The sequence below is a fragment of the Sorex araneus genome, chromosome 1, assembly GCF_027595985.1.
Source record: "Sorex araneus isolate mSorAra2 chromosome 1, mSorAra2.pri, whole genome shotgun sequence".
In the NCBI taxonomy this organism is placed as follows: Eukaryota; Metazoa; Chordata; class Mammalia; order Eulipotyphla; family Soricidae; genus Sorex; species Sorex araneus.
This window is the reverse complement of record NC_073302.1, coordinates 35,709,769-35,722,579: the sequence shown is the minus strand read 5'-3', so window position 1 is coordinate 35,722,579 and position 12,811 is coordinate 35,709,769. Positions and strand designations below refer to the sequence as shown.

The following is a 12,811-nucleotide window of genomic DNA, read 5'->3' as shown; positions in this document are numbered from 1 at the left end:
GTGGAGTCAGAATAAAGTGTGGGCACGCTGTGTCGTCCATGGTGAGTCTACAGTTCTGAACTGGAATCCCAGGTTTGTACAACCCGGGTATTCTTGGGCCGTTCCTTTAAATGCAAGGGGAGCGTAAAAGTGCCTATCCTGGGGCCTGGAGCGATAGCACAGTGGGTAGGGCGTTTGCCTTGCACGAGGCTGACCCTGGTTCGATTCCCAGCATCCCATATGGTCACCTGGGCACCGCCAGGAGTCATTCCTGAGTGCATAGTCAGGAGGAACCCCTGAGCATCGCTGAGAAAACAAAAATCCCTGAGGGGAAAAAAAAGTACCTATCCTATCTCCAAGGACAGAGGGGAGATGACTGTCTGAGCCCCCAACTTCCACCTCCACGCAGGAGCCCTGAGGATCCCTGGTGAGGGGAGGGAGTCTCTGGGGAGCCCCTCCACGCACCCTCCACCCCCCACCCCACCCTGCCTCTATGGGAAGGCACCCGCCACTCTCACTGCCACCCACACAAGCATTTCCAGTTTGGCCATGCAGGAGCAGGGCAGCCCAGGTCCTCCTGCACCCAGGGGCCAGGAGGTACGGGGAATCTGCGTAGGGCCTGGTCAGGCAGCTGTGCCCTTCTGAAAACTTGCTCTGGGGCAAGAGACAGATTAGGAATTCCTCATATCTGCCTACAAGCAACACACCAGCACAGGAGAAGGAGGAGGAGGAGGAGGAGGAGGAGGGGGAGGAGGAGGAGGAGGAGGAAGAGGGGACAGTGAGAGGCGGCGAGGGGGTGTGGGCAGGCTGAGGGGGTAGGGAGACTGGGAGGGGATGGGGTTCAGGGACAGAAGAGTCCCAGCAGAGGAGAGGGAAAGGTGGGGGACAGGGGTAGAGCTGGGAAGAGGGAAGGGTTTGAGAGAAGCAGGGGAAGGGGCCTGCGGTCACACAGCAGTAGGGAGGACTTGGCAGGGTCTTCAGAGAGGCTGAGGGGCTTCTGAGCGGGAGTGTGGTCAGAGGTATGTATTTTTCCGAGGGTGGTGGCAGGAGGGGATTACCAATTGGGCCTCCAAGGGCTGAGCCCTCAACCTCCAATGGGGACAAACTCAGCAGCCCCAAGGGAGAGGGGTTCAGGCAGCCTCCCTCCCCCTGGCCCCTTCAGGCTGTGTTTTGGGGGGTCTCCCGTAGCACCTGTTCAAAGATCTCGCGCACATAAAAGTATTGGCTGAGGGAGCTGCTGTAGGCGTTGAGTTCTTTCAGGATGATTATCGGGTAATGGGTGACCTCGTTTCTCAGGAGGGTGTGAAAAGTCTTATACCTGGGAGGGGAGGAAACAGAGAGGGGCAGGCAAGGAGAAGCGCTGGGTGCTGGGTGCTGGGTGTGAGAGGCCTCAGCCAGGACCCAGAGCCCCTGATGAGAGCGGGCGGCTGGCACACAGCGCAGAGGGCTCTTTCCCCTTGAGGCAGGGGGAAGGGTCCCCAGGGCAGTGGAATTTCTGGGGAGTCAGAAAACCAATGGCTCCAAGGCTGCAAAAAACCCATCTTGCGAAAACAGGAAATAAGGTCTGAGATGACCTTTACCTGGCTCCGGCACAGACCAGAGAAGGCTGGGCGGGCGCGCACACACGCGCGCGCGCGCACACACACACACACACACACACACACACACACCCCTGAGAGAAGCTCCAGCAGGAACTTCTGAAGTCCAGAAAAGGAGTTTCAAAGAAGACCATCGGCTACTCCCAACTCTACCCCCTTGGCAAGCATCCCAGCAAGGGGACTCTTATCCCAGTAGAGATTCCCAGCTTGGGAGAAACCCTAGAAAAGCCAACTTGAACAAGGGAAGCGTGAGCCTGTGAGCTGCTTGTGTCCATGAGTCGAGGCCAAGCGCATGTGGCGCCCGAAGCCGTGTGGCACCCACATCTCCCCTCTTGAGATGTGCAACTGCGTGCTTTCGTGTCTAATGCTGGGATGTGGGTAGGGGGCCCCTGCTGCCTTGGGAGAAGGCTGTATTCTCTCTCGAGCGTGTTATTCTCTCTCCCTTTCTCTCCCTCCTTCCCCTCCTCAGAAAACCTCCAGAGAAAAACTGTTTTGACTTCATTGCTCATCTCCTGAAATTCTTCTCCGTGAGACGGCAAGGCCGACGGCTGACTTTCCTCCCCTGCGAAGAGCGATTCTAGCTGGAGTCCAGGGCTTGCTGAGAAACTGGGTCTTGGGGATTGACTCCTGTGCTACGCAGAACAAGTGGACGACATCAAGTGTGGCTTGACGGCCACCCAGCCCACTGGCGGGACTTGCCGTTCAGGGGCTCATCGAAGGCTTTATCAGCCCTGGTCTTTCCAGCTGGTGGCAGAGGTGGATGAGGAGAAAACGGCCCTCTCTCTCCTCTCCATGTCACATAAGCCCCCCCAGGGCCCAGCAGCGTCACCCTCGCAGGTGTGTGTGGCTGTTTTCCTGCACCAACAGGATCTTTGTGGAACATCTGGAAAGCGCAGGCATAGGGGACTGTCTGCTTATTGGCAGGCCACTTCCCCTCTCCTGTTGGCCCTCACCACACCCTTCGAGGCCCAGACCTTTACCCCTTTCCCTAATAAGGAGACCCGGGCACCAGGAGGTTGCTCCTTTGCTCCCTGAGAAACCAAGTGAGGACCTGTCTGTCATCTTTAACAGTACAGCTCTTTTTTTGGGGGGGGTTCACACCCGGAGATGCACAGGGGTTCCTCCTGGCTCTGCACTCAGGAATTACCCCAGGCGGTGCTCAGGGGACCATATGGGATGCTGGGATTCGAACCCAGGTTGGCCATGTGCAAGGCAAATGCCTTACCCATTGTGCTATTGCTCCAGCCCCAACAGTGCAGTTCTATTTCAGTGTGACGGGCCCTCACATGGCCAGTTACAAAAAGGCACACGCAGAGCCAGGGGATGGTGGGGGGGGGGGGGTGGCGGCTAGTTCACAGAGAACAAAGAACTGTCTTGAGTATCAAAAAGCGAGAACCAATCGGAAACAGCTTGTGAGTTTGTGGCGGGGAGGATGGAAAACTCAGCATGAAACATTCTCATTCATGATGTCTACCTGGTCACTGAAAATGGAATCAGTCTGTAGTTCTCAAGCAACTTGCATGGTATCCTAGCACTTCTATGCGAAGAACAGCCCAGGTGAAGGCCTGGCCCTGGCCCCATAAATAAATGTCTCTGTTCATAAAACGGAAGAGCTGGGAGGTAAAAATGTGGCAAAGTTTCTTCATGTTTGTATTGGTTGACAGGGTTCTCTCTCTCTCTCTCTCTCTCTCTCTCTCTCTCTCTCTCTCTCTCTCTCTCTCTCTCTCTCTCTCTCTCTCTCTCTCTCTAATAAAGAACATGTGAGCTTTTGATGTTAAAAAGATGTGGGAAGGGCCTTGAAAACACACCCCGGCCCCGTCTCTGTCCCCAAGGCCTGGCTGACACACCTGGCTTGCATGTCCTTCAGGACAGTGAGGGCCTTCTCCAGGTGATACTTCAATGTCTGCTCGTGGTTTTGCTGCCTCAGTTTGTCCAGAATTTTGTCCAGGCGGGCCTCCTGAAACTGGAAGTCGCCCCCAAGATAGTTGGAGGCCGGAGGCTAGTCGCTGGAGCTCAGAGTCAGGGACACGCAAGGACCTGCCGCAGAACTGGGGTCCGGGTGCCAGGGGCAGGCCCACGCCTCTTTTTAAATTTTCTACAAAAGGGGCCTCAAGTGTGCCGCTGCCTTACTCCTTGTTCTAGGACTTCGGGATCTTTCTTGTCCCAGTTTAGGACATTCTCCCTGGAGCACTTCACAACACTCCTCCCCCGCCCCAGATCCAGGGACATCTTTTTCCTACCCATGGTGGCTGGGAGGTCCCCCAGATACCTTCCCTGCCCCTCGCCCCTCCCCATGAGACTGTGAAGGCAGATGGGGGGCACGCATGAGTTGAGAGGCACAGGGAGACCCCGGGACAGATCCCGCATACCCCCGAGTCTGTCTCTCCCGTGTCCTCTTACAGATTTAGACACTGGGACCCACTATCATGCAGCCCAGACCCAGCTCTGGCTAATGTCTTCTCTCCTCTGTGGTCCCACTGCCCAGGGACCTTCACTGCCTGTTGCTTCCAGTGCTCCAACTCGGCATTTGACAGCTGAGTCTGGGGTGCACTGAGGGAGGGGTGGGGAATCATATCCAGTTTGTTGCATGTGACGCAGGGCTCGGAGTGGGCTTGTCCGGGAGTGGACTGTGTTGCCGCCCCCCCCACCCCCCGCTGAATGCTGTGGGTGCCTCCGCAGGGTGTCGGGCAGAGCCGCCCTCCCCTGACGAGCACTGGGGTGGTGCCCAGGGCACCGGGCGCACACCTGGTCCTCCAGCTTGTGCTTGCGCCGCTGCTGCTCCATCCTCTTCTGCAGCTCCAGCTCCCGCACCGACAGCATGTTCTGGTGGGCCTCCCACAGCTGGACGGCCTCCTGGAAGTAGCCGAAGAGGCTCTCGCTCTGCTGCTCCGTCCGCTTGGCCAGGGCCTCAAAGGACTTCTGCGGGGCAGAGCCCAGAGAGGGAGCCTGGAGGGTTCGGCAGCCCGGGCCAGGAGGCGGCCCACCCAGCCCAGCCCAGGGGGCGCTCGGTGTTTCCCTGGACTGGCTACCCTCTGGGTCCCCTGGGAGGCTACCCCGAGGCTCGGGGCCCTCTGTCCCTGGGGACCGCCTTGCCTCCAGCCCACAGTCTGGCTGGTCTTTGAGTGCCACCATCACACCTGTCCCCCTCCACGGACGCTGCTGGCCAAGGAGGAGGGCACTGGGGGTCTGGAGGGAAGCAGCAGCCACGCTGGAGGGCAGCCCAGGCCTTCCCTCCCCTGCCCCCACCCTCAGCCTCTAACAGCCAACTCCTGCCTGCACTTGAGAAACAGAAGCTTCTGCTCTTACTGTTAGGGGCACGGGGCTGGGGGTTGTGCTAAGGACTACGAGCCCCCTCTGGCCCTCTGCCTTGTGTCTGCTTCTTCGCTTGTTTGGCTCAAGAAACAGAGGAAGAAATAAAGGAAGAAAGAAGGAAAGAAAGAAAGAAAGAAAGAAAGAAAGAAAGAAAGAAAGAAAGAAAGAAAGAAAGAAAGAAAGAAAGAAAGAAAGAAAAGAAAGAAAGAAAGAAAGGAAGAAAGGAAGGAGGAAAGAAAGAAAGAAAGAAAGAAAGAAAGAAAGAAAGAAAGAAAGAAAGAAAGAAAGAAAGGAAGGAAGGAAGGAAGGAGGAAAGAAAGAAAGAAAGAAAGAAAGAAAGAAAGAAAGAAAGAAAGAAAGAAAGAAAGAAAGAAAGAAAGAAAGAAAGAAAGAAAGAAAGAAAGAAAGAAAGAGAAAGAGAAGTAGGGAGGGAGGGAAGAAGGAAGGAAGGCAGGAAGGAAAGAAGGAAGGAAGGAGGAAGGAAAGGAAGGAAGGAAGGAAGGAAGGAAGGAAGGAAGGAAGGAAGGAAGGAAGGGAGGAAGGGAGGGAGGGAGGGAGGAAGGGAAAGAAAGAAAGAAAGAAAGAAAGAAAGAAAGAAAGAAAGAAAGAAAGAAAGAAAGAAAGAAAGAAAGAAAGAAAGAAAGAAAGAAAGAAAGAAAGAAAGAAAGACACCTTCTTAAGGGACTGGAAAATGTCAAAAGGAGTTACTTAAGGGAGGTGGCTAACTCAAACATCAGTGTTCACATGCAAAGCCCAATGAACCCCAGCCCAGTGGTCATTGGTTACTGCCTTGGGTGGGCGGCAGAGGGAGAATCTATTTCGGGAAGCTGATGTCGGGCAGAGACTGGGTGCTGTGGGCCTCTCAGGGCAGGGTCCCCGTGGGTTCCAGTTCGGGGTGCTCCAGGAGCACTCTCTGACTATAGGCTGGGCAGGGAGGCACCAGGAACAGGAGGGCCTGAGACCCGGGGTCTTGCCGCCCAGCCTCCCCTGCCACCCCAGCTGGGCTCCCCAGTTCCCGGATTCCCCAGCCACGCACATCCAAGGACGCCAGCCCCTCCTCCACTCTGCTCTGGAGCGCGCCCACCTCCTGGTAGAAGCTGGGGTTCACCAGGTCCTCGGCCTCCTCCTCGGTGAAGGAGGTCCACTCCAGCAGCTGCTTCTGCAGGGCACAGCGGGGCTCAGGGCTGTTGGGTGGGGGGGAGGGGCTAGTGCTGCCCCGTGTCCACCCCTATGAGCCCTGCGCCGGGAGCCTGACCGCATTGGGGACCGCCGCTCTGTATCCTGCCCCCGCAGTGACCGGCCACGCTGGCACACGGGGAGACCTGGGCTCCAGGGTGAAGGAAGGGGCTGGAGGCCCAACTCGGACGAGCCCCTCTGCAGACCCGCAGGCAGAAACGGGGGGTGCGCGCTGCTCCCGCTCCCTCCGCGAGAGGCTGGAAGCGGCTCCCGGCACAACAAACAAAACGGCACTGGCCTCCCCCAAACGGGGACTAGATCTGCCGTGGTGGTCACTTCCGGCCGCCGCGGATCAGGCGCACCCGAGGCCTCTGTCCGCGTGTCTGTCCTCTCGGTGCACGCTGCAGGGCTGGGGGCGGGCAAAGGGGCCACTCCCAGGGAACACAGGGGCTCCCTCCTACTCTGTGTCCCCAGCCCTTCCTTCCTTCTGAGCTCTGGCTGTCCCTAAGACCAGAGCAAACGGCCACCCCCTGCTCCTTTGGGAAACTAGGATTTCTCTGCTCGGTACCAGGGACGCTGCACTGCAGAACTTCAGTGGAACAGTGTGTGTGTGTGTGTGTGTGTGTGTGTGTGTGTGTGTGTGTGTGTGTGTGTGTGTGTGTGTGTGTGTGTGTTGGGGGGTGAGGGGACTGCGGCCCTGACGCTGGCTGTCACCCAGGCTCCCTGAGCAGGGCAGGGGTGCAGGGGTGGAGCTGCAGGGATTGCAGGAGGGGAGCGGGTTGGGCCCTCAGCGCTGAGGACGCCTTCCAGGGCCTCCGTTGGCAGGTCAGACTATGCCCAACCTGCGAGGGAAGTTTTGTGGCCACTGGAGTCACTGGACCCAGGAGCCCAGGGTGGGCATTGTAACCAGCTCTTTCCTCGCTCCACCGGAAGAGTCGGCGCTGGGAGAGAAGGGGGCTGCGAGGGAACTCAGGGGCCTGGTGCACGAGAGAACCCTCCCCACACAGGGGGCCCGGGAGGAAGTGGCCTGACTGGAGAGAGTGGACGACTCCGCACACAGGATCCCAGGATGCCTCCTGGTGGAGACAAGTGACAACCGAAGAGGGAGGGGTGGGAAGAGCTAGGAGCCGGGATCCAGGTGACAGGAAGGGCCAGAGTGTGAAGTGACCCAGAGCGGGGTCCGAGGGGGAGGCGGTTCAAGGGAGTGTTTTGAAAGTAGGGGAAAGGCAGGGGGGCGGTTGGGGGGCTTCTGGGAGGGGGCAGGGGAGGGCACCTTGCATTTGGGCACGTAGGCCAGGCACTCCTGCCAGGTCTTCTCGTACTGCAGGTGGATCTGCGTCATGCACTCCATGTGGTAGGAGTCTCCGGGAGCAGAGAGCAGACACGTTAGCTGGCTGCCTCCCCAGGGGGAGCAGGCGACGGGGCTCCCCGGCCTCTGGGGAGGCAGCTTTTCCCTCCAAGCCGGAGCCTCCGGAGAGACTGACCTGGGGGCCAGCAGGCTTGATTCCCCGTCCCCGTGGAACGGCCTGTGATGGCCCCACCCCACCAGAGGCCTTTGCACTTCCCCCTCTCCATCCGGGCTCTGCTCACCCTCTCTGAGCCCACCGCCCCCAGTTCAGAGCCTTCCACAGGGCCCCCGCCGCCGAACTCAGGATAAAGTCCAACCCGCCCCCTCGGTCACTCGGCCAGCACAGCTGGGGCCCTTGGCACCTCCTGCCCCCTCCTTTACCCCGAAGGCCTCCACCCTGCCTGGCCTCTCAGCCTCCCCACACACATGCTCTAGTGCGTCTTCCTCCATGGAAAGTCACCAGACCCCAAGGTTGGGCTGCTCTGAGCGGCTGTGCGAGTCTGAACCAGACGATCACTCCTTTGGCAAGGCCTTTCAGGACCCCTTGTTGGGCTGTGTCCAGAGCTCACACAGACCAACACCCTGCAGGGTCTGCTTCTGGCCTCTGCTCTGGATGGGAGACACCCCAAGGGAGGCCCCACGCCTACCCTGCTGGTCACCAGGACCCAGCAACCCCGTACTGATCCCTAGGCATTGAGGTAGGATGGAATTCTGCTCTACTGGAAAGCCAGGAGCAATGGGGTGCACCACAAACCAAGGTCCCCACCGGGTTCTGCTCTGGTGACCTTGGGCAGGATGCTTGCCCTCTCTGTGTCCCTGGGTCCTTCCCTATGACAGCGGGACAATGACACTACTAACTTGAGCAAGTTGCTAGGCATCCCCAAAAAAGACAGCAATATTGTCTTTCTCCCGAGCATGGCTTGAACAGGTTTTTCAATCAAGTCTTCAAGTGTTGCCGGCTTGGCCCGCCATACGGCTTCTGTGGCCTCTGCTCATTTCTGCTGCTCTGGGTTGGAAGGAGCCACAGACACAGGATACCGAGAGGCACCAGCCTCGCACTGAGGATGCTGAGCTGTCAGCAGGCGGAGGCCGAGGGCTCAGTGCTCAGAGCGCTGGCTTGAAGGGATGTTTAAGCATCACCATTTGTTTGTCACTCAGCCCTCTCCCTGGAGCCAGGCCTGGGCTCCAAAAGGACTGAGGGACGGCACACAGTCCCTGGCCGGCCCCCCAGCCTTTCCCAGCCCTCCCGAGAACCCTAGTCACAGGGGAAGAACCTGAGCCCCAGAGAGGTCATGACACCCCCAGGTCCCAGAGCTGGGGCACAGAGACCGGGGCGTCAAGCCTACACACAAGGCCCTGCGCTTTAACCACGGGCCCCCAAGCCCAGTGCTCCCTGGAACTGTCCCGCTGGCCCCCGTAGCCAGGCGCTCACTGCTGCCAGCTGGGGAGTGACTTGAGAGGCAGAGGGAGGGTACGTGGGCCTCTGCCAGGCTAGGTTTGGGAAGTTTGCCACCAGCCCTCCAGGACCTCCCCTTCATACCGCTGCCCCTGCCCCCCAAGTCTGACTGGCCAGCACCCCCGAGTTTAGAGCACAATGGGCCTCCCATCGACCACTGACCCGCAGGCTGGAACATGGCCAAGCCACTGCCCTCCCCGAGCGGTGGGCGCGGCAGACCCCACTTACCGAGGCTCCTGTTCAGGGCGTTGAGAGAAGACTGCCACTGGGTCAGCTGGGCGCGGCTGTAATTGGGGGGCAGGAGGTCACTGGGGAGGGAAGATGGGACAGGTCAGCGCGAATGAGGCCCGCACTCACTGCAGAGTGGGACTTGCAAGAAACAGGGCAATGGCTGGGGACTTCCCCACTTTGGGGGAGTTGGGGGGCGTAGAGGGAGGGGCGCTACCAAAAATAGCCCTGGGGGGGAACCCCATCAAGGTTGCAAGGTGCTCAGGATTCTCCTGGGACTTTGGAGCACTCTCGCTGGAGCCTTGAGACCTTAGCCAGACTCCCCCTCCCTCTCCCCATCCCCCCCCATCCACTCCTGCCTCTGGCACCCCTAGCACCCCCTACCAGATGCTGTGGAGGTGCTTCAGCCGCTGTTCCTGCAGGCGTTTCTGGTTTTTCAACATGGTCTCTATCTCCTTCCTCACGCCTGGAGGGTCCTGAATCCTCTCACTGGCCATGAACTTGCTGGGCACCAGGGCGAGGGCCGGAGGGAGAGGGGGTGAGCCATGGCAGACCACTGAACACCGTTCTCCACTTCCAACCCCACCCTGGCTTGGGAGACACAGAGGAAGTGGCGGGGGTGGGGGGAGCGAGAGAAGAGCAACCACTGGGGTGAGGGCGGGGGGGGGGGGTCTGACACCCCCCCCCATACACCTGGCTCATCTGCCTTTCCTGTCGGGGTGGGAATGATGCTACCTTCCCTCTGGCACCTGCGGAGCCAGGGAGAGAACAAGGTCAGGGGCCCGGCAGAAGGAAGGGGCCCGTGTTTGCTGCTGTCGTGATGGGCCTTTCCCTGCAGCCTCTCCCCAACACCAGGGAGAGGTGCTTTGTGCCTGAATGAGCAGACGCTGGACCAAGGTCTCAGGGGCAGCAGAGGTGGGACCAGGGCTCGGTGCTCTTTTTTCATTATTATTTTATCTTACTGAATCACGTTTGAGATACAGTTACAGACTTATAAACTTGCATGCTTATGTTTTCATACAATGTTCGAGTACCCATCCCTCCACCCGTGCCCATTCTCCATTGCCAATGTTTCCAGTATCCCTCCCCCAACCCCAACTCTTGCCACCCCCACTCCCCTCCTCCCGCCCACCCCTGCCTCGGCGGCAGGCACATTCCCTCTTAACTCTCTCTGTCTCCTTCTCGGGGTTTTGGTTTGCAACACAGGTACTAAGTGGCCATCATGTTTGGTCCATGGTCTACTTTCAGCACGCATCTCCCATCCCTAGCGAGCCTCCAACCGTCCTTCACTTAGTGGTCCCTTCTCTATCCCAGCTGCCTTTTCCCCCAGCACGTGAGATCGGCTTAGGGCTCAGTGCTCTTTGCCTCCATCCCCAAAGCCAGACTCTGGGGCGCCCCCTCCTAAGTGCTTCCGGAGAGATGACCTCCCACCACAACTGAGAGACTCCTTATCCTGTGACCTCCCAGCCCAAAGCACCCCCCCCCCTCAAAGTCTAGCTCACCGGAAATGCCCATAGGCCAGGCCTGACCCAAGGGCGCCCACATGGAGGAAGCAGAGGAAGAAGCCTGCTTTCCAAACCCTTCTCACGGGAGAGACTTGCCGACAGAGGGGAGGCAAGGGGAAGAGAGGGGGGCTGAGCCCGCACAGGGGCTGGGTGGAATCTCGGGCAGTGCAGGGGGAAGCAGCACCTTCTCCTGCACTCAGTGGGAGGGTCTCTGAAGACAAGAAGCTGAAGGGGGGCAGTTGGGGGAAAAAAAAAACAGGACACGAAGCTGCAAATCTAGACACGCAGCCCGAATCTTACAGAGCCAAGGACGACGAGCAAAGGCCCTGCCGTGCGTGACACTAGGGCGAGGGGCTGGGGAAGCACATGCCACACTTCTCCTTTCTGCCAGACACTTTTGACTTGGCGCATTTTCAAAAATTACCAGCACGGGGCTGGAGCGATAGCACAGCAGGTAGGGCATTTGCCTTGCATGCGGCCTACCCGGGTTTGATTCCCAGCATCCCACATGGTCCCCCAGCACCGCCAGGAGTAATTCCTGAGTGCAGAGCCAGGACTAACCCCTGTGCATCGCCGGGTGTGACCCAAAAAGAAAAAAAGAAAAAAAAAAAAGCACTTATTCAGTTCTACCCCCGAGCCTGCTCACCTGAAGTCTTGCACCAGCATCTCCTTCTTGAGATTCTTCCAGGTGGCCAGCAGGTCCTGCCAGCGGTGGCGGCTCCCCAGCTCCTGCTGCAGCGTGGCCTCCGTCAGGTTGACCACCAGCTGTGCGATGGCCCTCCGGTTGCCCAGCAGGGCCTGGTTTATGACCTGGGATCACAGCGAGTGGTGGGGGCGCTCAAGGGTCTGGGCTGCTGAGGACAGGAGGATGCTCCCTGGGGCTCAGCCATGGGCAGGGACGGGGGCGGACAGGGCTGGGGGCAGGAGAGTCTGCTGGACACTTTTAACCCTTTACCCCTGGCCCCTTGAGTTTCCACCTTGCTCCAAGGCACATCAGCTATTTGTCAGAGATGCTGTTCCCCTGGAGTTAAACACTCCAATAGGCCAACGGTTCTCTGTGCTTCTCTCGCTTCTGCTGCTGCTGCTGCTGCTGCTTATATGTTTGTTGCTAAAGCATCATACCCATGTCATCATGAAGACTCAACACAGCTGTGGTGAGAACTGGACCCCAGTGACCCAATGAGCCTGAGTTAGCGCTCTCTCTCTTCCTCCTGGCTCTCCTAGCGGTCCTCCTCTGGGCATACTGGGGCCAGCAGCAGGGACAGAGGAAGAGACTCTGGCTCTGTCCTGCTGCCCTGAATAAGGGTGCTCCCTCTCTGGTGCTCCGGGGCTGCAACGGCCAGAATACATCCCCCAGCCCACTAGTGGTTCTCATGAAGCCAGAGGTTTGGTGCTGGCTGCTCTTCCTGGCTTGAGGGATTTTCTGTCGGGTGTTTCCTGAACCGCTATAAAATGAAGAACCTGCCAGTGACTCTGTCTCAACTCTGAGACAGATGCAAGATCGGTGCGCAGAGAGCAGTTAGCAAGTGCCAGTTCTCGGTGCTCCAGTGTGGCTGAGACACCAGAACCCAAGTGGTCCTACAACCTAAAGGCCTTTCGAACACGGGGGCCATCCAGGAACCCAGAAACCTTTAAGATGCAGAAATCCAGACCCACAGCGTCCTGGGTCTGAGGCCCGGCAGAAGAGGCTCCGCCTTTGGAACAAAAGCTAAGAATATCTAAGGAGACCCGAACAATTCCCAGCTCTGCCCCATAGCAACCTCCTAATGATAGACTTTGGGGGTCAGTTTGGGGAAACTATAAGCATGGACTTGGCAGAGGGAAAGACAGGCATTCCCCACTCTGCGGGTGGCCTGCACCTTTCTCCTTTTTCCTTTATGGCATACGCTTTCCGGCTTGATCCACCCACACCCCTACTTGGAACTCGTATTCGTCTCTCTGTGCTCTAGAGAAGCCCTCTTTCTCTCTTGAGCACGTACGTCTTTCTCTCCCCTCCTATTTCCCCGGTAAACACCTTCACTATTCAGCTCCTTCCTGAAATGTTTTTTCTTCGTGGGTCGCCACCAGCTGGGGAGAGGCTCGTACTGAATTTCCTTCTCCTACAAAGAGCAAGTCCTCACTGCCACCATGCCGGGATCAGCTGACCCAGGTAAGGTCTCTGCTGCCCGGGGTGATCTCACAGTGGACCCTCAGCAGTCCTGACCCTCAC

At 58.4% G+C, this 12,811-nt stretch overlaps 1 protein-coding gene across 1 annotated transcript in view; it reads right to left on the bottom strand.

Moving 5' to 3' along the window:
• The window catches only part of CCDC180 (coiled-coil domain containing 180), a 58,780-nt gene that overhangs the window by 36,294 nt on the left and 9,675 nt on the right, over window positions 1–12,811 (bottom strand). Inside the window, exons 8-15 of the mRNA XM_055125161.1 lie at window positions 11,249–11,412; window positions 9,482–9,601; window positions 9,098–9,177; window positions 7,339–7,427; window positions 5,926–6,048; window positions 4,323–4,496; window positions 3,425–3,540; window positions 1,171–1,297 (exon numbers count right to left, since the gene is read on the bottom strand). Coding sequence (XP_054981136.1) covers window positions 1,171–1,297; window positions 3,425–3,540; window positions 4,323–4,496; window positions 5,926–6,048; window positions 7,339–7,427; window positions 9,098–9,177; window positions 9,482–9,601; window positions 11,249–11,412 — 993 coding nt within the window. The remainder of the gene's footprint in view (window positions 1–1,170; window positions 1,298–3,424; window positions 3,541–4,322; window positions 4,497–5,925; window positions 6,049–7,338; window positions 7,428–9,097; window positions 9,178–9,481; window positions 9,602–11,248; window positions 11,413–12,811) is intronic.